Genomic DNA, 23,093 nt, shown 5'->3' with positions numbered 1-23,093 from the left:
TTCCTCCGACAGTGCAGCTGAGAATTCAATGAGGGACTAACATTTACGTAAAAACAATGGTCAGGACGTCCGGACTAAAAGGCCTGGGGCCCGTTTCACAAAACTTCAACTGTTGTAAATTTGAAATTATGGCAACTACTACTATACAAACCTTGATTATTCGCTGATGATTCCTGTTACCATGTTATAGTTGCCATCACGACAATGGCAAAGTTGCAGCAGTTGAAATATGGCGGACCCCTGGGGAGCGTTTCATGAAAGGACTTGTCGGACGTTTTATCCGACAAGTCCCATTTTATCCGACAGTTACCATAGTAACAGTGCCTCACAGCCAATCAGAGTCAGAGAAAGATGTCAGATCTGACAACTTGTCGGACAAAAATGTTGATGAAACACTCCCCTGATCTCGCACTTGCCATTAATTTTGGTCATGTTGGTACAAGAAATGCTGACTGATCTATACTCAATATTGTGTGCACTTTGTTTCATGTAAGCCAATTATGTTTCTATTGAATTGAACTTAATTGAGACAATATGGAAATTTTGCGAATTTTTTCTCCTTTTTTCAGAAAGAAGCGATTGAAGCATATGGCGCATGCATCGGGAATAAAACCCTTGTACATAGGCCTATGTTTTTTTTTTTTTGGGGGGGGGGGCTTCCGAGTGAGAAAACTAAAGAGCAGGTTGGTCAGTTAGTGAAACGGTGAAAATGATACTTCTTAACGGCTGGCAAAACCTGAAAAGGTGGCCTTTTTACTCAGGCCCCCTCACGAACGTGTACTGTAAGTGTGCCCTTTTCATCGGAAGAGGACCCGTTTTTGGTGTTACCAATTTCCATTTCTCGTATAAGTGCCAATGCCCCCCCCCAAAAAAAAAAATGCCCCTCACGGACGTTTACGTGTTCTGTGCCCTTTTATATTTTCTCCTGACTCAACCCATGTTAGCAAGTCTGCAAGTGGCATATTCCGTATCAGTGCCAAATTTTAACAAAAATCACCCTCACGAAGTACGTGTTCTGTGTCCTTTTCACCTGCATATGAGGAGAGCCCGGTTTACGTATGTCAGAGCAAGAGCTTCATTGCCTTCTGTAAGTGCCCTTCCTCGAATTAGTGCCCCTTTTCACCCAAGAAATGTGACCCTCACGAACCCCCTTCCCCTGCATTGAGAAGGATCCGTTAAGCGAGTGCCCTGTGCAGCCCTATGCCATCTTTTAGGTGCCCTTTCTCGTATCAGTGACCCTTTTCACCCACTAAAGGCATGCCCCTCACTTATGTTCTGTGCCCGCACCCGAGAAGGACTCGTTTTGTGTCTGAGCAAGCCACTCCCTTGCCTTCTTGTATAGGTGCCTTTTCTCGTATCAGTGCCCCTATTTACTAAAGAAAAGTGCCCCCACAAACGTGTTCTGTGTCCCTTTCACTTGTGAAGGACCGTGTGTTAACGAGTGCCCCTTTCCCTTATATCATAGGTGCCTGTTTTCATATCAGATAAGTTGTCCTGAAAACCACTCTTTTCGTGCCCGAGTAGCGCCCGTTTTTTATTTTATTTTTTTTATTTAGCGCCAGTCTGCTTCCCTTCTGCAAGTACATAATGAGTGAAAAAACTTGCGAAAATAATCCTACGTGCCTTTAGATTCATGAGTCATGTGAGTGGGGTAGATAAGTCATTTCTTCTTTGTTTTAGGGTCATGGTCGCACGCAGCGGCCCCCCCCCAAAAAAAAAAAAAAAATAAAACTCAACATTGTTTTCCTGCAGATTTGTACAAAATTCAACAAACGTATGCACAAAATCCATCACAAATGCAAAAGCACATCAGTGATAAGCTCGGTTGCTTCGCTCCCTTGCTTTCAATTTTTTTCCAAAAGTTTTACGCGTTCCCCCAGCCGACCCTGAGACAGATCATTTTAAGCTGTTTCCTGTAAGAAAAATATATTTAATCATCTGTTCCACTACAAACAAATGAATTCATGAAATTTATATAGGCACTATAGGGAGCTGCTCGCACATGACGTCCCATGATTATTAAACTGTTAACATTAATAAATTTATTATTTTCTGATGGATTTTCTAAACCTTCACCAATATTTTCTCTAAAGCTGCTATTATTACAACCAACAGATTGTCAGGATGAAACTTTCGTGAAACTCTTACCGCATTATACAGGAAAATAGCTGCCGTATTCTCAAACCTGAATAATTACATCCAGATCATGCATATTCATTAAACACTCATATATTGCTATTGTGACTCGTATTTTTCGACCGGGCGTTGTGGCGTGCGCCTGTAATCCAGCTGCTTGGAGGTCGGGGTTGGTGGATCGCTTGAGAGCGGGAGTCCTGTATGTCGTCGTTCTATGGCGATCGGGCGTCCGCGCTAAGCTCGGCATCGATATGGTTACTTGGTCGGAGGATCGGGCAACCAGGTCGTCTAAGGAGGGACGTACTGGCCCAGGGCGGAAACGCAGCAGGCAAAAGTCCCCGTGTGGAGCAGTAGTGGGATAGCGCCTGTGAATAGGCGGCGGCTTGCAGCCCGTTCAACACAGTGAGACCCAATCCTTTTTATTCTTTTACCTTTGGTGATCGAGGGCCGAAGTTCGAGTCTGAAGGTGTACGTCACTGGGCCACTTTTTTTTCTTTCCTTATCATCTTAGAATATTTATAGCTAGCCTTTGACTACACTGTCACAAGTGTCACCACCACCACCACAGTGGTCAAAATCATACATGACCGACTGCCAGTGGCGTACGTACCGTGGGTGGGCCCGTGGGTCACGGCATGGAGGGGGGGGGGGCACCATCAAAAATTTTGAGTGCTTAGTTGCCAGACATACTAACCTAAAAGAGACATTTTAAGGACAGTGCCATTAAACGGATGTTTATCTCACTGATCTAATAAACAAAGGAAGCACCTTTAGTCATTGTAATCATGATTAACATATACGCATCTCACTAATCAAATATTGCGAGCGCGAAGCGCGAGCTGAAATTTAGGAATTCACTAAGGCCGCTGTTTGTAGGAATTCACTAAGTCCATACGCATTTCACTGACCAAATGAAGCGAGTAAGAAACTCGAGCTGAAAATTTTTGATATTCAGATCAGAAAAAAGGGATATTTTGGGGACTATTTTTTAAGGAATCCTTCAAGAGTATCATATCTCACCATAGTCATCTAATGCGAGTGCCAAGTGCTTGCTGATTTGGTTATAATTACATCTAAACACATGAAGCACTTTTTGTAGTCATTGTAATCATGATTATTATACGCATCTCACTAATGAAATATTGCGAGCGCGAAGCGCGAGCTGAAAATATAGGAAATTCAGACCTGATGAGGGGGATTCTAAGACTTGTTTGTAGGAATTCACTAAGATCATATGTATTTCACTAGCCAAATAATGCGAGCGCTTCGCGCGAGCTGAAAATTGTTGATATTCAGCTTTATAAAAAGGGACATTTATAGACTGATTTTAGGAATTGATGAAGAGCAGACATATCTCACAAATCCTTTAATGCGAACGTATAAGCACGGATAGGAAATGTTTTATATTAAGACCTTCAAATGGGGCGATCACTTTAAGTAGTCATGAAAGAGAAGCATATGTAACTACATAAAACAATAATAGCTCGAAGTGCGAGGAAACATATTTGGTGTATATTGACTTGATTTGATAACGTCACGTCTCTCAAATATACTTGAAAACTATAGTATTCCGAAAAAAATAATCGATCTATCATATCGAGTTAAACAGACAATGCGAGCACCAAGAACATTGAAGACATATAGGCCCTGAGCAAATTATGTTTCATAAAGTTATGACAAAAAAAATGTTTATTTATGTAATATATAGTAATATAACATTATTATAATAGAATATAATATGAAATTAATAATTTCTTCTTTCCCACTACGTTTCTCTTCCTTTCTCCCCCTTTTTCTCCTTTTCCCCGTTTTTTGTTCTTTTTTTGGGGTCAGCCGATGGCCCGTAGTTACGCCACTGTTTGTGCCAGCTGGATCTGAGGACATAACTGAATCTAAACAAAAGTTTGTTTCTCCACACTTTTTCCAAGCTTGACAATGATTAACAAAATAAAAAATATGCCTAAGCCATGTCATGTAAATCACAGTTCATCGCAAAGCAAATATTGTCACGCTGGCCTAGGAGCATGGGGGTGGAGCACAATGCACTCTTCGAAGTGTTTGTGGCAAGGAAACGAGTTTAAAAGGGTAACAGATATCTTCAAATCATTTTTACTATCTAAATTCCATGTGTTCTTTACGATTAAGGTCTACTTTTATTCTCATAACTATTTCAAAGTTATGCGCAAATTATTTTTCACTAACTTTTCAAAAGTTGTGCTCACTCAAGCGGAAATATTTTTCAACAGTTATAATTATCGTCATTTGCTTAAAATGGATCTGTACCAACGTTAAAATGTGGAAAAATCTTCAGGATATTACAAATGTATAATTTTACAAAGTGTAAATTTGTTTTGGATACGCACTGAATATTAGAAAGAAAGAATTATTTCCAGCTCAATTTAGAAAATCGAATGAACGAAATAACCAATTGTAATTACATAGTGGTAATGTATTTAGTAGGCGAGGGGAAATCAGTAGGTTGATTTTTTTCTCTTATGCATGTACCTTAATAAATTGCATTTAGTAGTTCCTTCAAAGTATATAGAGCATCTTTCGTAGTGTGATGATTAAGTAGGGGGCCGGGACAAGGGCATTACATATGATGATAGTTTTTTCTAATATATCGACACAAGGCCCTTCAATTTAATCATGAGTGAATCAGTCACCAGTTACCATGGTTACAGCTAAACACGAAATGTGGCAATTTGAGTCCTTAATGTTGACCGATGGATGTTGAATTGAGCTCGACGTCAATCAAGGCTTCTCATGGTAAATTTCATATCAAACATCAATTTAAATGGTTTTTCTGACGGATGTAATTCGTAAGTCGACTGATAGTAGGGGGAAGTGGAGGCTCTCGTTAAAAAAAATACAAAATAAAAAAGGAGTAATAACTGGAGAAACGATCGGATTATCGAATGTGGACAATTACATGAGAAAATATAGCGTGACTATATATCCGGGAGAAAGTCACCCAATCAAAGATAGTGTTTGCTTATAGGTGAACATTCGAAAATCCATTAAATTCTTTCATACCATATCTTTAAGCTCTGCATTCGCAGTGATAGTTCTATTGATATGAAATCTATTGACTACCTACAGCGAAAGGTATTGATAAATGCCTGGTGAAAAACACAACCTCCGCCCCTGCCTCCGCCTTTCCTTCACTTTCTTCGTTCTATTTATGATTTTATAAAAAATTAATTTGTTTGCTATTATTCAACTCCAAGAAAACCGAATTCACAGTCTACTTTTTGACCATCTTGTTGGGATTTATTTTGGTCATCAATCTCAAATCGGGAACATAGGAGCCAAGTATTCTCCCTGTATACAGATTACGAAGCAACTCGTCTACATCGACAGCTAATACTGCGAATCCATAACGGGTGTGATTTGGATCAGATGAATGCATCATGGATGCGACAATGAATTCTACGATCGCGGGAACGAGCACTTTGAAAATTGTGTCGACAGTGGTATACTCGTTTTTAGGGTCAGTTGGAGTAGTGGGGAATTCTTTGGTTCTCATCGTGTTGATCTCGGTGAAACAACTTCGCAACATTACCAACCTCTTCATCATTAACCAATCCATCCTGGACATGATTGCTTCGCTTTTCCTCTTTGCGAATTACATCGCTCCACCTCTACCTTTGCCAGATCGTGAATGGTCTGGAAGATTCGTCTGCTCCATCTGGAATTCTGGCTATTTGTTCTGGGGTACAATTATATCATCCACCTATAATCTTGTGATGCTGTCGATTGAGCGCTATCTGGCTGTCATCCACCCCGTCGTCTACCGAAGCAAGTTTAGCTACCGTCTTGCCGCTGCCGTGGTCGTTTCTCCTTGGATCATAGGCTTCGGTTACGAAGTTCACTGGGCTGCGGTCAACCGATATGATGACGGTCAATGCAATATTTACTACGCCAGCACTGTCGTCCAGAAGTTTACCGGTTGCCTGACGTTCACCGTTGAATTCCTCTTACCGATAGCTGTTATGGCATTTGTGTACATCAATATCGGAAAGTCACTTCGTCAACGAATCGCGGACATCAACCATTCGACGACTATGCCATCTGCCACTGCAGAAAGCACTGTCAACAACGGGAACAACGCCGATGATCAGTCAGCTGCACCTAACTATCGAGAAAAGGCGCGGAAAAACGTCATTAAAACATTACTTATCGTCTGCGTGACATACGCTGTCTGCTGGGCACCAAATCAAGTCACTTACTTGTATTTCAACTTGGGCGGGGCTTTGGACTTTAATGGCGAGTTGTTTTCATTTACCGTCTATGTTGCCTTTCTTAATATGTGCGTGAATCCATTCATTTATACATTTAAATATCGGAAATTTCAAAAGGGATTGAAAATTTTATTCAAAATTAGGTCATGAATTTGGTCAATTCAATGTTAGTCACCTTCACACTCTTAAAAAAGTTGGACAAAAAAGGCAATTTTTTTAACCATCACTGTGCAACATACAGACTGTCCACACAAGTATTGGTTAAAATCTGTCCAAATTGGTTAATAAAAACTAATAATCGGGTAATAAATTTGCTCAATTGGATAATGATTGCCCAGAATGTATATAGTTTTTACCAACATAACTTACCCAAGACAGTGCATGGACAGTATGCTGCCCAACATTTTATGTGTTCACGGTTTGTATGTTGGTAAGCTTCGATCAAGTTCAAATTCAATGCCACCAGTTGGAAATAATTCTTAAATTCCTAGTGATATTATAAGACAGTTTTTTTAAAGTCCCGAAGTTGATGCGATCGTACCATTGACTGGACAGAATACGAATAAGAATATAATTATAGATGTATTTTATTTCACTGAAAATTCACATTCTCATTTTGGTCTCCTGTTCTTGTATGATGCCAGTCTGTAGTTTATCAATGCTTTACACGCACGAACTGGGCTGCGGCCAACCGATATGATGACGGTCATTACAATATTCACTACAATGAAACCTTTTTCATTGTACAAACCTTTTTAATTTACGATTTGACTTTCATTGATATACTTTATCTATTCATTGCAGGGAACCCATACTAACAAGCTTTGCTTTCTCTTGGGTTCCCTTTTTTCATTTCTGTATATCATATTTTTTGTGTTTTGCTAAACATTGTAACTTTTGCTAAATTTTGGAATGAAAAAGAATAAATGCAATCAAAACAGAACAAACGTTGTTTTACTTAGGTTGCGATTGCCGCTGTACAGTGCGTCCCAGAAAAAACGAAACCGAGATTTAGCGATGATTTATCACTTAATCACAAATACAATAGACAAATGACCTACCGTTGTAAAGCTTAGAATCTCTTCTTTCATCTGAAATTACTTAGAATATTTCTTATTCACGCATGAGTGAGCAAAAACAATTTGAAGAGGGGATACCAAAAAGTCATCTGGCGGGCTGTATCTGGGTTTCAAAAATAAAACTACATTTTTAAAAAGTTCAATATCTGCTCTTTAATTTGATACTTTTGCAGAAAATGGTCAAGAAATATCAAAGTTCTGGTTATTTGAAATAAGGCTTGAATTTCAATAATTTCATAAATGAAGAGGTTCTCCAGGCTAGCGTTCAAACTCACTTGACACTCCGTTTTGTTGACGATCAGCCATGCATAAGTCTTATGTTCACCATGCGATAGCTTCTGTGGGAAACCGGTGAAAACCCGTTTATTTTGGAAGTACAAGCCTTATTTCAAATAACCAGAACTTTGTTATTTCTTGACCATTTTTGTGATTAAGGTATCAAAAAAAGGGCAGATATTCAACTTTCTAGATATGTGATTTTCTTTTTGATATTCAGACACCCTCCGCCAAATAAGTTTTTGGTATCCTTTTTTGCTCACTTATGCGTGAATGAGGAATAATCTAAGTAATATCAGATGAAAGAGGAGATTCTAAGCTTTACATTGGTAGGTCATTTGTCTATTATATTTATGATTAAGTTATGATAAATCATCGCTAAATGTCGGTTTCTTTTATTCTGAGACGCACTGTATAATAGAAATTTAATCTTTGCCATTATTTCGGCAATTATCTTTGCGTCTCCCTTGAAAACAAAACACTTTGTAAATAATCACCGATTAAGCACTGACCATTTCACTTCAGCTAGCCGTTGTTTGTCATTTATTGATGGATTATTTTTTTCAAACAAAACCCTTAGTTTTGACTAATACGTCCTATACCTTTTAATGTCCTAAGTATTTATAAATTCAAAACAGCTTGGGCTGTGTTGCCCGTGTCAGTGGCGTAACTACGGGGGGCACGTCCCCCCCCCATCGGCTGGCCAAAAAAAAAAAAAAACGGGAAAAGGAGAAAAAGAGGGGGGAAAGGAAGAGAAACGTAGTGGGGGGGGGGGAGAAATTGTTGTTTATCATAGTGTTATATTATATTATGTTATTTAACATAAGAAGCATTTTTTACAACTTTATGAAACATTTTTTTTATTTATGTATTTATTAAAATCAATGCATAACATGTAATACACAATATATAAACAACTCTCCAAGGTTTGGAAATAAAACAGATCAATGAGAATTAAAATATATACACGTGATTGAAATTATTTTATGAAACAATATTTGCTTAATTGTGTCTTAATTGTTCCTGGTGCTCGCATAGACTTTTTAACGAGATATATAGACCTACTGTACTAAAGCCTCCCGTTTTCAAATCAATATACAACAAAATAATATATTTCCTCGCAATTAGAGTTATTATTGTGTTAAGTAGTGATATATTCTTCTTTTTCATGACTACTGAAAGTTATTGCCCTATTTTAAGGTCTTAATATAAAACATTTCCTGTCCGTGCTAACGTTCGCATTAGTGAATTGGTGAGATTTCTGCTCTTCATGAACTCCTAAAATCAGTCCTTAAAATGTCAATTTTTCTGATCTGATTATCAAAAAATTTTAGCTCGCGCTTCGCGCACGCATCATTTGGTTAGTGAAATACGTGGGGTATTAGTGAATTCCTACAAACAAGCCTTGGAATGCCCCTCTTCATGTCTGAATTTCCTAGATTTTCAGCTCGCGCTTCGCGCTCGCAGTATTTCATTAGTGAGATGCGTATAATAATCATGATTACAATGACTTCAAAAAGTGCTCCATGTGTTTAGATGTAATTCTAACAAAATCAGCAAGCGCTTGGCACTCACATTAGATGACTATGGTGAGATATGTATACTCTGACTTAATGGATTCGTAACTATAGTCCTTAAAATATCCATGTTTGTGGTCAATTTATACAAAAATTTCAGCTCGCTTTTCGCGCTCGCATCATTTGGTTCGTCAAATACGTAGGGTCTTAGAGAATTCCTACAAACAACCCTTAGAATGCCCCTCTTCAGGTCTATATTTCCTAAATTTTCAGCTCGCGCTTTTGCGCTTGCAGTATTTGATTAGTAAGAAGCGTATGATAATCATGATTACATGACTACAAAAGGTGCTTCATGACTGTGTTTAGATGTAATTCTAACAAAATCAGCAAAGGATGGCAATATCATTAGATGACTATGGTGAGATATTTATACTCTTAATGGATTCTAAAATATAATCCCTAAAATATCCTTGTTTAGGGTCAGTATATACAAAAATTTTAGCTCGCGCTTCGCGCTCGCATTTTTTGTTTAGCGAGACAGTTAAGTATCATGATTACAAAACAATTCGATTATAATGTCAATTTTTAGCCCTCAATATCAAAATTTTTCAGCTCGCGCTTCGCGCTCGCATTATTCAATCAGTGAGATACATATCCGTTTGATGGCACTGCATGTCCTTAAAATATCTCTATATGGTCAGTATACCTGACAACTGAGCGCGCTTCGCGCGCTCCCTAAGTGACCCGAAATTTTTGCTGGTGCCCCCCCCCCAATGCCGTGACCCACGGTACGCCACTGGCCCGTGTATATGACCATGCTAGTTTGACCTTCCAGTCAAAGGTTACTTTAAATCGTTTCATTGTCAGCAACAAGTAGAGGTGCCGTGGCCGAATGGTCTAAGGCGCCTGCAGGCTATACATGGAAAGTACGGGTTTCGATCCCCGGCCGTGGCACCTTTGCCCGAAAGCAAAGCATTTAATCTAGAATGCTCTTTTATCTTGCTCTCAAATAAATGGAAATGCTATATGTATTATTGGTAACTAGGTGTGCACTTGTTTAAAAAAAAAAAAAAAAAAACAAGTGCTTGATCGTATTTAATAAATTCTACTTTACCACAAGTCTGCATGATCGTGGTAACCTGGATTGTGGTTACTAAAAAATAATCATGTTAAAGTCATCCTGCTTATGAAACAGGTTAGTCAGTACAGTACCTCGCTTTTACGTACAAGTGTAATTTTTGAAGAAATATACAGTCAATATTAACAGGTCAAGGACTTCATTGCTTCTTGAGTAATAATTCATATTTTTAAAAAATCCCAAAATATTGCGAACAAAACAATAATCAATAAAAAAGAAGTAATTTAAATAATGTTTTGAGAAAAAACTCTCTATAGGGTAACGTGAAATAAAAATCGCTTTCATTTACCCGGATTAAAGTTATTTTTCACTTTATGAGGTAGAAAAGAAAAACTTACCAAAGTCAACTGACAAAATAGAACATTATCTGAAAACCACATGCACAGATTGGACACCGCTAATAATATACTGTTTTTAATAAAATGGGTCATGATGAAACTTATACAGTTATATGCATAGACTATTGTACGGTGAAACTTTACTTTGCAGCTGTTATATCATGTATATTATCGTTATGTAGGCTCCTGAAAATAGTGAAATAAATTCACCTATTGAATCTCGGCAACTAATAAATATTTCTTTGGAATTATAAAATAAAGCTACCCTGTATAAAACTCGTGAAAAGCTTAAATGTTTTACAAACTGCCGCCCAAGAGGACCGTGAGCAATACTCAAACACAACTATAGGCCTATAGATGATAATGCAAATGCAAGGATAAAATGCAATGGAACATACAAAGATTAAATGTCTCTCAACTTTTCCTACACTCTCTTGCAAATAAATATTTTTCAAATATACATGAATGTGCCGGTTGTGCTATGAAACACACTTCCTACTTACTTACAATATAATTTCTTACCATAAGGGATCAAAATATATGAAATGTTTAATAATTTTGATCGTTAAATACAATATTTCAGTGATAAATTCTAGACTAAGTAAGACAGTGTACAAGCAAAACTTCTGCATGACGTACATTATATTTTAAGTAATTTGAGCTTTGTATAATAATTCGTTTGGAACTGTTATTTACAAAATAAGAATAAAACAATTATATTTCTTTCTTTCACTTCTTTACTGTCACTTCTGTGGTTTTAAATCGTATATCCATCGTGCATTGTCGTTGTTTTCTCAAAATATTATGGCTTTTAGAAGTGATTGATAACCAAAACGATAAATTATAGCTTTCTTATAATGACGATGCACGTTCACAAACGATGGGGCCAACAGTCTGTTATCATCGAATGACTTCACTAAGTTTTTTTTGCTATGTCCTTAGAAGGACCTCATCTATGCTTTCAACGTGATTGAAGAGATGCTGGGTTTTACCGGGTGTTTTTAATGGCTACAAACAAACCATAGTTTACTATTATTGAAATGAGAGGATGATTCCACATTCCCCATGAATAATTCTAACGATACTTTCACGGAGAATGCCAATGTAATGTCTGAAGTACACTGTTAGAAAAAAATAAAAGAAGTTCCTGCAGCAGAGTCTCGAGAACACCTGTAATCTTACCGAATTGCGTAATCTTACAGGAAATTGGTAAAAAACCCCGTGATTTTACAGAAAATAAACAGAAGATTTTGTAGAAAGCAATAACAGAATCATTCTGTAAATTCATAAAACAAGAATTTTTCTGCAATTTAACAGAACAGGTCTGTTTAAAAAGGGGAAAAGGGTGTTTTATTCAAGGAAATTTGTAAGATTCCATACATCAAATACAAATTTCCTGTAAGATTACGCAATTCGGTAAGATTACAGGTGTTCTCGAGACTCTGCTGCAGGAACTTCTTTTATTTTTTCTAACAGTGTAGAGTCAAATTAACTCGACTGCAAAGTGAATAAAAACGATGGAAGGGAAATTTCAGTTTTTGTAGAGCATTTAGTTAGTCTCTTCCAAAAGACACTATCAAACCGTATATATGCATATTACAAAATATAACATTTTACACTGATATGCACTTAAATCATATCTGAATTTATAATTTGGGAACAGTTAATCCAACATCACTCCACAGCCTACTCGCAAACATATCCTTGCCTTTGATTCGCTTGACGAACCAAGAGCCGATGACGGTGTTGCCGAGTTGGATTGCTCCTTTATTGCGACCAACAGAGACAGCGTATACGACACCGGCTAATGATGAAAAATAGGAGAAAATATAAATGGAACGGAAGGATAAAGGATAGAGCCATCAATCTATTGTACATAACTAAAAAACGAAATATTTTATAATAACTAAAGGGGCTGCGGAATCGGGGAAAGGGGGGGGGGGGCCTGGGGGCTTCAGCCCCAACCTTTCTCAGTGTGAAATATTTTTCACATTAGCTTTAGCTTTGAATCACATTCGTCACACTGTGTTCTTGGTGGACACACTGTGAACACAGGGTGTGATACTGTATTCTTTCAAGAAGGAAAAGGTATATGAAACGATTTACAAACGGCAAGGTTCCTTATTTCGATTTAAAAAAATGCATCTGCATTGATGAATTTGTTTTATTGTTTGCTCATATTTCGCATTTGCAAGCCGAGAAAAATTGTTAGCTTCTTGCTTTGTTTCGAAGTCATGGAACAAGAAAACTTCCCAAATATATTCCGTGTGTTCTGTTAAAAAAACAACAACTGAGTATTGATATGATCATGATGATTGTTACCAATTGGTACCATTTATCATGATGAGTAAAATTCGATTTCTATTTTCCAAAAGATAAAATAAAACCTACAGATTTTTAGTCTCTTTAAATTCAGCTCCATTCCCGTTCCCTTTTACCCTTCGAAAAGCAATAGACATGGAAAGGAAAGTTTTTTTGGAAGCCACCATCGCTGAAACAAATCAAATCGATACTTACGTGATTTGTAAGGTTTCATTGCTTTGCCATCAGCCTTCATTGGTATATTTCTTGCAATTGATTCACCGTGAGCCTTAGCTTTATTGGCCATCTTCTGGAGGTTTGCTGTACAGCAGTCTCCTATCGCAAAGATGTCTTCATACCCTTCAACTTGAAAGTATGGATTCACGCGAAGCGCACCTCGTTCATCCATTGCACTAGCTGGAAATTTGAACAATAAAAGAATACAAACATTTTCCCGCAGAACAATTTGACAAGCAAAAAAAAAAGGGTTTCAGCCGAAAATTAAGAGGGGATTGCGTCCACGAAAAATTTGACAAGCCCCCCTCCCCCCCCAAAAAAAGAAGTTTTTCTCTTTCAAGGGGGGGGGGGGTCACACTCCTGTTCTATCGGTATTTTTACATTACATATTTTAATTGTGCCTCTCAAAAGGGGCACGGCCGGCTGTGCCCCCCCCCCTCCTTCCCCCTGGATCCGCCAGTGATTGAGATATAAAATTGTCACCATCTCTTACAGTGGGTATAGAAATGAAATTTTCAAAATTCAATCATTTCAACCATGGACCTAACAGGTCAATGGTAATAGGTCCATGTTTCGACGAAGAGCCTTTTTATCTTCTTATCATTGGTGTAAATCAATGACGTCATATTATTTAAGGGGGGGGGGGTAAACAAAAGTTCACCCCTGGACAATAGCTTCACTACTTCGTTTTACGCCAGTGACTCTTATCGTCGTAAGCCTGTGGCATGGAGGTCGGGGGATTGGGGGGGGTGGTTACATGAAAACGTGACAGAGTGGGTGAATATTGTCTTTGGTGAAAATTATTTCCTCCTTAAAATTTAACCACGACTGAGTCGTTTTAACATAATATATTTAAGTATTATTGTACTTATGCCAGAGTTCTTCCTTTTCAATCCTCGATCGTCTCCAATTCTCTCGCACCGGTTAGAGTGCTCCAACATTACCTAAACTGTCGTCGTATGCCATCTTGTTAACAGTCATCCCAATACAGATGAAGACAAGGTCTGCAGGTACAACCGTTCCTTTATCAGTCTTAACTTCACGAAATCCTCCTGATAGGTCTGTGGGTATTTGAGCAAGGTCTAATACCTTTTCGCCTATTGAAAAATAAGTATACATTAAGAATATAAATAGGAAAGTCATTGCCGTACACGCAGCGGGAGAGGGGCAATTACTATCCAGAATTTTTAAACTTAACATATTTTTACTCATTTTTTTAATGCAAAATTCACTTAAAGTGTGCACGAAATGTTTAAATTTCACTTAAGAAAATACAAATGCGCCCAAATGACAACCTCTGTCACTTAGGTTTCTCGCTTTTGAGTTTCATCGAAAATTTTACATGTCCTGTATCCAGGAAATCCGTGTACGGCCATGTTATAAGTAATTTTTTTAGGTCTGAGTATGTTCTAGCTGTATGTAGATTGTCATAATAACGAGCAGCTTGGTGCACGATGGCGGTCCCCATTCCCTTTCGAACTTTGTAAAAACAACAAACAGACAAACAAACAAACAATGATAAACCTGAGAGGGTCATCTGAGACCGGTGTATTCAAATTTCTCAGATTAAACCTTATATTTAGAGAACATTTGGAGGGGGGCAAGTGTGGACACAAAATCGAGCGCAAAGCGCAAGTTAATTCTTTTTTTCTTAGGTCATACTGACTAGAAAACGAACCTTAATACCATGGTCACATTTGCTCTACGGCGGCCGTACGGCGAGTCGGAAACAGTCGTTTTATTCATTTTTATTTTAACCACCGACATGTAGCTGGAACAAAAAATGTTAAAACGGCTGGTTTCGACTCGCCGTACGGCCGCCGTAGAACAAATGTGACCAAGGTATAAGGAATGTTTGCAGTGACTCGTAAAAACTGTATCTCACCAAATAAATAATGCGAACTCGAGCTAAAAAAAATAACTTATCCTGAGATGATAACTGGTCGTTATTTAAACATTCTAATCATGAATAGGATGTGCATCTAATAAAACAATTTCTTCGAGTGTGTATATAGCGAGAGCTGAAAATTTGTAATATTCAGCACTTCTTTCTAAACTTACGAACGTGCAGAATGCGTATCTCGCTAGAAACAAATTATGGAAAATCGAATCACGAGAAGAATAATTTGGGCTTATTGACTACAACACTGGATTCTTACGCCACATGTTATCCTATTGAACAGATCGACAGTCACTGCTAGCGCGAAGCGCGAGCAAAATTTTGAATTTTATATGATGACCGGAAAGATTTGGGTTAATGACTTTTATCGTTAGGAACTAACAGTGACTGGGTGAGAAAATGTTCAAATTCGAAGGGTGAATATGCTGTTTTGGAGCACTTAACAGCTTGATTTGGATGATTATGATAGCATTTACTGTCGATTTTTTTTCACTTTTCATTTTTTTTTAGGGGGACGATTCTTACTTGGGGCTCCTCCCCCTTTTGTGCAGTCACTATACACGAGACACTGATCGTGATTGCAATTTAAATATAAACATATATACCGTCAAACTAGAAATGAAAGATAAACGTTCTACGCTTACCCATGACGAGATTGACTTTCAAATCAAGAAGCTGCTTCTTCACCACATTTCTAAGCTTCAGACTGACAGCTGTTTCAAGTAAGGTATCTCTAGAGTGGATCAAAGTGACATCTTTCTTGGGGAAGTCAGTAGCAATCTCACCAGCGAGCTCCACACCACTCGCTCCTCCACCTATGACGGTGATCCTCTGGGCTGCTTTAACCTATTCACAAATGAATATGAAATGAATACATTACTACCCACTCAACTTCTGAATTATTATTCATTCAATGATTTTTGGCCGTATGTAACTGGAAGGGGATGGCCCAGAATACTTTAAAAATCTATATTTTTATTGCACATTTTTACAGCGGAAATTAATGGAAATAGTAATTTTGAATAGAAAAATCCCTCTGGAATTATTTCGGTCGCTTGACCGTTCCCTCATTTGTATTTATTGCATTCTTGATGTATAATGCCCTACCCTTTAGAAAGATGACCAATGTGTAATTGCAAGCACTGGAATATGGCAAGCTCAGTCGGTAAAGCGGGGGATTCGTATTCCGGTGACCCGGGTTCGATTCCCACTTGGTGCGCTAGTGCCCTTTGGTAAGGCATTAATCCTCAGAACCACGTCCTTCGAAGAAGTCCTTATACCGTCGGTCCTCTGGTTGCTTGCTTACATGCATTCATGCTTTCTTAGCAATCAGGTAAAAAAATCACCACCAATCAATCAATCAATCAATCAAATATGAATTTCCCAACAGTGGTTATTCTTGCTACGGTAGCGATCGGTGTGAATGATTATTGTTCATAATTGTTCTAAGGACAAAATTTGATTGACACATGGATGCAAGTAAATTTACCTTTTTCCCTGCTTTTTTAATCTTTCCCGTTCCTATTTTTTTTGTGGGGGGTGGTGGGTAGGGATAGAGGTGCGTACCTTCTCAAATGCATCTTTGTAGAGATCATGACATTCTTGGTTGGACGTGTCATCGGTGATCTTTCCTGGGAACGGATTACTGCTTCCCGTGGCTATGATCAGGTAATCATAGGAGATCTTGGTGCCATCTTCCAGACTGACTGTCTTCTCTGATGGGTTGATCTGGACCACCTTTCCTCTTCTGAAACAGTCCCCATAGACATCCTTCAAAGGTATCAGGGTCTTGGTCGTAAACTCTACAAAGGAAAAAAATTATAATGCACATTTTTTTCCCGAAAGTTCATTTGAACGCCCAAAAGGACATTGAGATACACTTTCATTTTGCTATACTATAGTCTATCTACAATACACGTACATACATACATACATACATACATACATACATGTAAAACTTACCGAAACGAGTTAAGGTAACATCAAAATAGCAAGCAATGATGAATTAGTCGCTACTAATTTAAAGGAGGTATAGGCCTATATTGGCCGAGTCTAGAATCTTCAAAAACAGCTTAATCATACAACCTGGTAGGTGTTTCATAAAGCTGTTCGTAAGTTAAGAGCGACTTTAAGTACGACTGGTGTTCCTTTCTTGTGGATAATGGTATATTCATTGGCGATGGTTAAGCGCGTAAGAAAGGTTCACCAGTCGTTCTTAGGAAACGGGCCCCCAAAAAGGTATAATCAACTACATGTTCAGTTTTGTGGAATATGGAACATTAACGATTGTGAGCTTTGAAAAAAAGGGCTTCGTTCATTTTCCCTCTTAAGTAAAAAATAAATAAATCTATACACTAATTCTAGATATGTTTTCATCTGTTTGTTAAATGAGTATTTACATTTTTTTTCGGACAGGTTAAATCCTTGTCGCACTTATAAGTGTGTACTGTGTTTTTAACCTTAACCCTTTTTTCTTTAATCTTTTGCAAATTTGAATCCTTGTAACATTGATTTACTACTTTCTTGAGTTTCATAAGCAAATGTTTTGAAATTTTATATTTAAATGAAATTAAGCAGAAAATTTTAGAGTAAAAAAAAAACATTGTTTACCGATAAGTTCATCCTCAAAACAACAGCCCCACTGGCAGAATTTAATCTTTTGTGATTCCAAAATCTATAACTTTCCCAAACCTTGGGACAATGTCTTTTTGTAATTTTACATCAAGAACAAAACCAAACCACTTAACTTCTTAAAAAAAAACATTTGCAGAGGAGAATGAATTAAGACAAAATGAAATTGATTCGTAGCATTGATATTTATGTGATACCAAGGAGTGGAGATTTAAAACCTTGCTACATTTCTATTTTCAGCTAAATAATTCTTTGATTTTACGGATTTCTTTTTGAATAAGGCGAGAAATTATTTTTATCATCCATACCAAACCTAAGTCTTGCCATATATATATTTTTTTACTTCTTTTCATACGTATGTTTTGAAAATTGAATGAATAGGGTATAGTTTCTCCGAGGCGTTACTTAAAAGGTGCAACTTGCGCGTATCCATGGAGATTATTTCCTGATGTACATCGCTTTTCCGGTAGTAAATGATTGACAAGCTTGAACCATGATGTTTTTATCGCAAAATTCAAAACGGTTCTTATACCTTCTATTAGGATTCGGGGTTGATTTAGTTTTCAAATTCAAGATATTTTTATTGAATTTCACTCTCTTACATTTGAAGTATGATCTTTGCTGTTACGTCTCAAGGGAAAATAAATTGTTTTCAAGAACCAAGGGGTAGGGGCGCTAGGCACTCAAAATATAGGCCTAGCACTTTTTAAAAATTATTTATATAATGTGAAAAACATAAAGTTGTCAGACTGTATTCTACAAAATTTCTTTAATAATAATGATGATAATAGTAATGGGTCCGTTGTAATGTCATCATCATCATCATAAATAGATTTCATTATCAATATTGTTATTATCATCATATCGTTCTTGGGGGTTTCTCTTTAATATTAATTTAAACTGTTAGAAAACCCGTGATTTTACAGAAAATAAACAGAAGATTTTGCAGAAAGCAATAACAGAATCATTCTGTAAATTCATAAAACAGGAATTTTTATGCAATTTAACATAACAGGTCTGTTAAAAAAAGGGGAAAAGGGTGTTTTATTCAAGGAAATTTGTAAGATTCCATACACCAAATACCAAATTCCTGTAAGATTACGCAATTCAATAAGATTACAGATGATCTCGAGACTCTGCTGCAGGAACTTCTTTTATTTTAAGGATAAATTTTCTAACAGTGTATCTGATTGTCTTTATTTATTATTTTGTAGTGAACTTAGCACTGTGTCTTTCTTGGGGCTCTGTGAAAAAAAAAGACAGGAATGCTTACACACAAACATACAGTATCTATCTATCTATATATCTATCTATCTGTCTATCCATACAGTGCGTCCCACAAAAAAAAACGAAACCGAGATTTGTCGATGATTTATCATAACTTAATCACAGAAAAAATAGACAAATGACCTACCATTGTAAAGCTTAGAATCTTCTTTTTCATCTGAAATTATTATTTCTCATTCACACATGAGTGAGCAAAAACAATTTGAAGACATGGAAGAGGGGATACCAAAAAGTCATTTGGCGGGCTGTATTTGGGTTTCAAAAAGAAATCATCAATTTTAAGAAGTTCACTATCTGCTCTTTAATATGATACCTAAATTACAGAATATGGTCAAGAAATTAATAAGTTCTGGTTATTTGAAATAAGGTTTGATTTTCAATAATTTCACAAAATGAACAGGTTTTACAGGCTATCGTTCAGCCTCACCCGACACCCCGTTTTGTTGACGATCAGCCATGCATTAAGTCTTTTGTTAACCGTACGATAGCTTCTGTGGGAAACCGGTGAAAACACGTTTACTTAATCACGTCCCTGTATTTAATGAAATTATGGAAATACAAGCATTGTTTCGACGGACCATAACTTTTTTACTTCTTGACCATTTTCTGTGATTAAGGTATCAAATAAAGGGGCAGATATTGATCTTTTCAGGCATGTGGTTCTTCTTTTTGAAATTCAGATACCCCCGCCAAATTAGTTTTTGGTATCCTTTCTTCAAATTGTTTTTGCTCACTCATGCGTGAATGAGGAATAATCTAAGTAATTTCAGATGAAAGAGTAGATTCTATGCTTTACATTGGTAGGTCATTTGTCTATTTTATTTATGATTAATTTATGATAAATCATCGCTAAATCTCGGTTTCGTTTTTTTGTGGGACGCACTGTATATATATAGAGAGAGAATGAGAGAGAGAAAACACTATCAAATATAATTATACACAGTATGCAAAATCAAACACTCCCATAGCCAACAGATGGCGCGATTACAACTGGATTGACTTTCATAATCAGTTGATCACCTTCTGCGTTCGTGATATTTTCATTTATCAGTAACCATGACAATAGCAGTGACATCACTGACAATGACACAGCATTTTCAATTCTCAAATCACCCACTAGAAGGTTTCTGGAAAATATTATCATGAATGAAATAATTCATGTTTTCTATTGTACTTCATTTTGTAATGCGTTTTATGTACATACTGTTTTGTTATGCTTTTTAATGAAAAGTGCAAAATAAACTTAAAAACTCACTTTATCTGTTCAGTTTCTTATGCATAAACTTGGGTACTAAATATATTCGCTTACAGAATGCTCCAAATTGTGCACAATAGTATCTTAAAATGTAAGGCATGCATGGTATCACCGGCGAACAGATTGGGTCATGGGTTTGCCCCCCCCCTCTAAAAAAATAGATAAATAAATAAATAAATGAATAAATAAATAAAATAAGATAAAAAAAATATTTTAAAAACCGCTACCTATGGAAAAAAAGAAGGGGGGGAGGAAAAAAAATTATGACATTTTTTCTGGATATTAATGTGAATATCTGTCAAGAAATTGGATATTCATTTTAAGAAAGGTCGATTTGTTTTATCAATCTCTCGCTTCTTTAAAATGAGAAATCTTCCCAGTCTTCTGCCCCATCGTCGGTTTGCCCCAAAATGCTACTTAATATTATGATTGCTATAGATTAATTGATATGATTAATCAGAAAAGGAATATTTTGTAGCGTAGTGGAATATATATTGTTGAAAAATTTACGTGCTTTGTATTTCATTATTTATTTCTATCATAATTATCATTGTTAATATTGATTTCATCACCATTATTATCGTTAGTATATATATGATATGATTATCTTCGTCATTTATATCGAAATTTATAACTATCATAAAATGTTTGCATTGATTAAATACCTGGTTCAACCACAGCTCTGAGCGATGAGATAGAGAGATGCATAGCTTCCCTGGTGTCTATGACGATGAGTTTGCATTTTCCCCTCAGAGGCATGGCTGCTGCATTACCACCATAGCTAGCTCCAATCACCACCACCTTCTTATCCTGCAAAGCATTGATACTGCTCGAAGAACCCATGATGATCTTGTGAACTCCAACTAATCGACTTCCAAGGTACAATCTCCTATCAAAGTCTTGCAAATGAACATTGGTCTATGCTGTATTTCCTAAGTATGGCCTCTTTTGGTCCGCGTATACTTTACCACTGTACTTCACAATAAGGCATGCTTGATTAAACTTCTACCACCGAAATAATTATGCTGAATCATTTCACCTAGACATATACTTGATTAAGATGAGCCAATATGAGGAGTGCTTTCACAAGCCTGATGTTTCTTTAATATGAAGTTTGTGTAATTAACCTTTGAGCTTTTAAGATAATTAGAAATGGCATGAGGTATATGCCATTCTGTTTGTACAAATCAAACAAGAATGTCAGGAGCATGTCAGAAAATAATACAGAGCTCCCCAAACTGTGTTTAGCACAGGCAAACATTGCAAGTTCATTGCGATCCGTTTCCATTTTAAACATTTCCTTTATTTCTCATTCAACCCTTGTGTTGTTAGATTCTCTGCCATTATTCCAACACCCTGTGCGACTAAACAAGCTCAAATAATTATTTTCAACGAATACTATGTATATATATATATATATAATATATATATATATATATATATATATATATATATATACAGTGCGTATCAAAAAAAGTTTACACTTTGAAAAAACCCTGTAAAATTACACATGTTTAATATCCTGAAAATTTGTACACATTTTAACATTGGTACAGATCCATTTAAGCAAATGACGATATAACTGTCGAAAAATATTTCCGCTTGAATGAGCACCACTTACTTTTGAAAAGTTAGTGAAAAATGATTTGCGCAGAACTTTGAAATAGTTATGGGAATAGAAGTAGACCTTAATCATGAAGAACACGTTGAATTTAGCTAGTAAAATTGATTTGAAGATATCTTTTACCTTTTTTTACTTGTTTCCTTGCCCAAAACACTTTGAAGATTGCATTTCGCCCCATCCCACTCCCCCACACACTGAGGCCATCGTGACGATATTTGCTTTACACTGAGCTGTGATTTACATAAAATGGCTTAGGCTTGATTTTCATTTTGTTAATCATTTTCAAGCTTAAGAAAAGTGTGGAGAAACAAGTATTAAATGAAAAATGAAATGTAAACCCACTTTAAATGATAAAAACTTAGTGAAAATGCTGGAGATGTCTGAAATAAACTTTTGTTCAGATTCAGTTATGTCCTCAGATCCAGCTGGCACAAAAAGGGTATGTTGTGCGTACTAAGAGTTGAAATTTCAATTTGGGTGGCAAAATTGTTACAAAATGCTTGAATGTATCCGTTTTATTTCAATTGACTAAAAGTGCAAGGGAAATGTATGAGAAATGTTTTGCAGGGTAAGTCTGATTTGGACCTTTCCCCTTGACACTGCGTGGAAACAAGCATTTCTGCGCAAACAGATTTCTGCGAGCTTTACAAAAATGGACAATACTCACTCAAGTGTAACGTTCTGTCAAAACTTTTACTTTCTTTGGATAGATGAGACCCAACCCCAAGATTATATATGAAAAAATTACCCACATGTTGTATTTTTTTTAATTCCCAGGGCTTTTTCAAAGTGTAAACTTTTTTTTGATACGCACTGTATATATAATAAAAAAGGAAATAGAAAAAAATATACAACTATTTTATATGCATTCACTGGAAAAATGATGATGAATCTACCTTTTTACTTAGTTTTTGTTCTTTTTTTTTCTAGATATCGCCCCTTCTCTCTATCTCTTTCTTTCTGCCTTTCTATTCTAATTTTTGTCTTTCTTTATCTCTATTTGGTTTAAACCCTCTTTACACTTAAGATGTAGATAAGCTGTTATCATATTGGATAGGGATAATTTCCACTTGGCCATGTGCGTATAAATTCTGTTTTATCGCATGGGCTAATGGGCAAAACATCAATTG

The 23,093-nt window shown here is 36.6% G+C and overlaps 2 protein-coding genes across 2 annotated transcripts; one reads left to right on the top strand and one right to left on the bottom strand.

The window, feature by feature from the left end:
• Positions 1 to 5,549: 5,549 nt before the first annotated feature.
• On the top strand, positions 5,550 to 7,198 carry LOC121432049 (cholecystokinin receptor-like). Its single transcript, XM_041629876.1, has 2 exons — positions 5,550 to 6,405; positions 7,185 to 7,198. The coding sequence occupies exons 1-2, from the start codon at positions 5,550 to 5,552 to the stop codon at positions 7,196 to 7,198; spliced, it is 870 nt and encodes a 289-aa protein (XP_041485810.1).
• A 4,961-nt stretch (positions 7,199 to 12,159) lies between these two features.
• On the bottom strand, positions 12,160 to 21,395 carry LOC121406578 (ferroptosis suppressor protein 1-like). Its single transcript, XM_041597588.1, has 6 exons — positions 21,005 to 21,395; positions 16,733 to 16,968; positions 15,811 to 16,012; positions 14,211 to 14,363; positions 13,246 to 13,446; positions 12,160 to 12,532 (listed from the first exon to the last, which is right to left on the bottom strand). Exons 1-6 carry the CDS (start codon positions 21,180 to 21,182, stop codon positions 12,375 to 12,377), a joined length of 1,128 nt encoding a protein of 375 aa, XP_041453522.1. The 5' UTR covers positions 21,183 to 21,395; the 3' UTR covers positions 12,160 to 12,374.
• Positions 21,396 to 23,093: the final 1,698 nt, after the last annotated feature.

This window comes from Lytechinus variegatus, chromosome 1 (assembly GCF_018143015.1).
Source record: "Lytechinus variegatus isolate NC3 chromosome 1, Lvar_3.0, whole genome shotgun sequence".
NCBI classification, from domain to species: Eukaryota; Metazoa; Echinodermata; class Echinoidea; order Temnopleuroida; family Toxopneustidae; genus Lytechinus; species Lytechinus variegatus.
The sequence above is the reverse complement of the archived record's forward strand: the minus strand, read 5'-3'. Positions and strand labels throughout refer to the sequence as shown.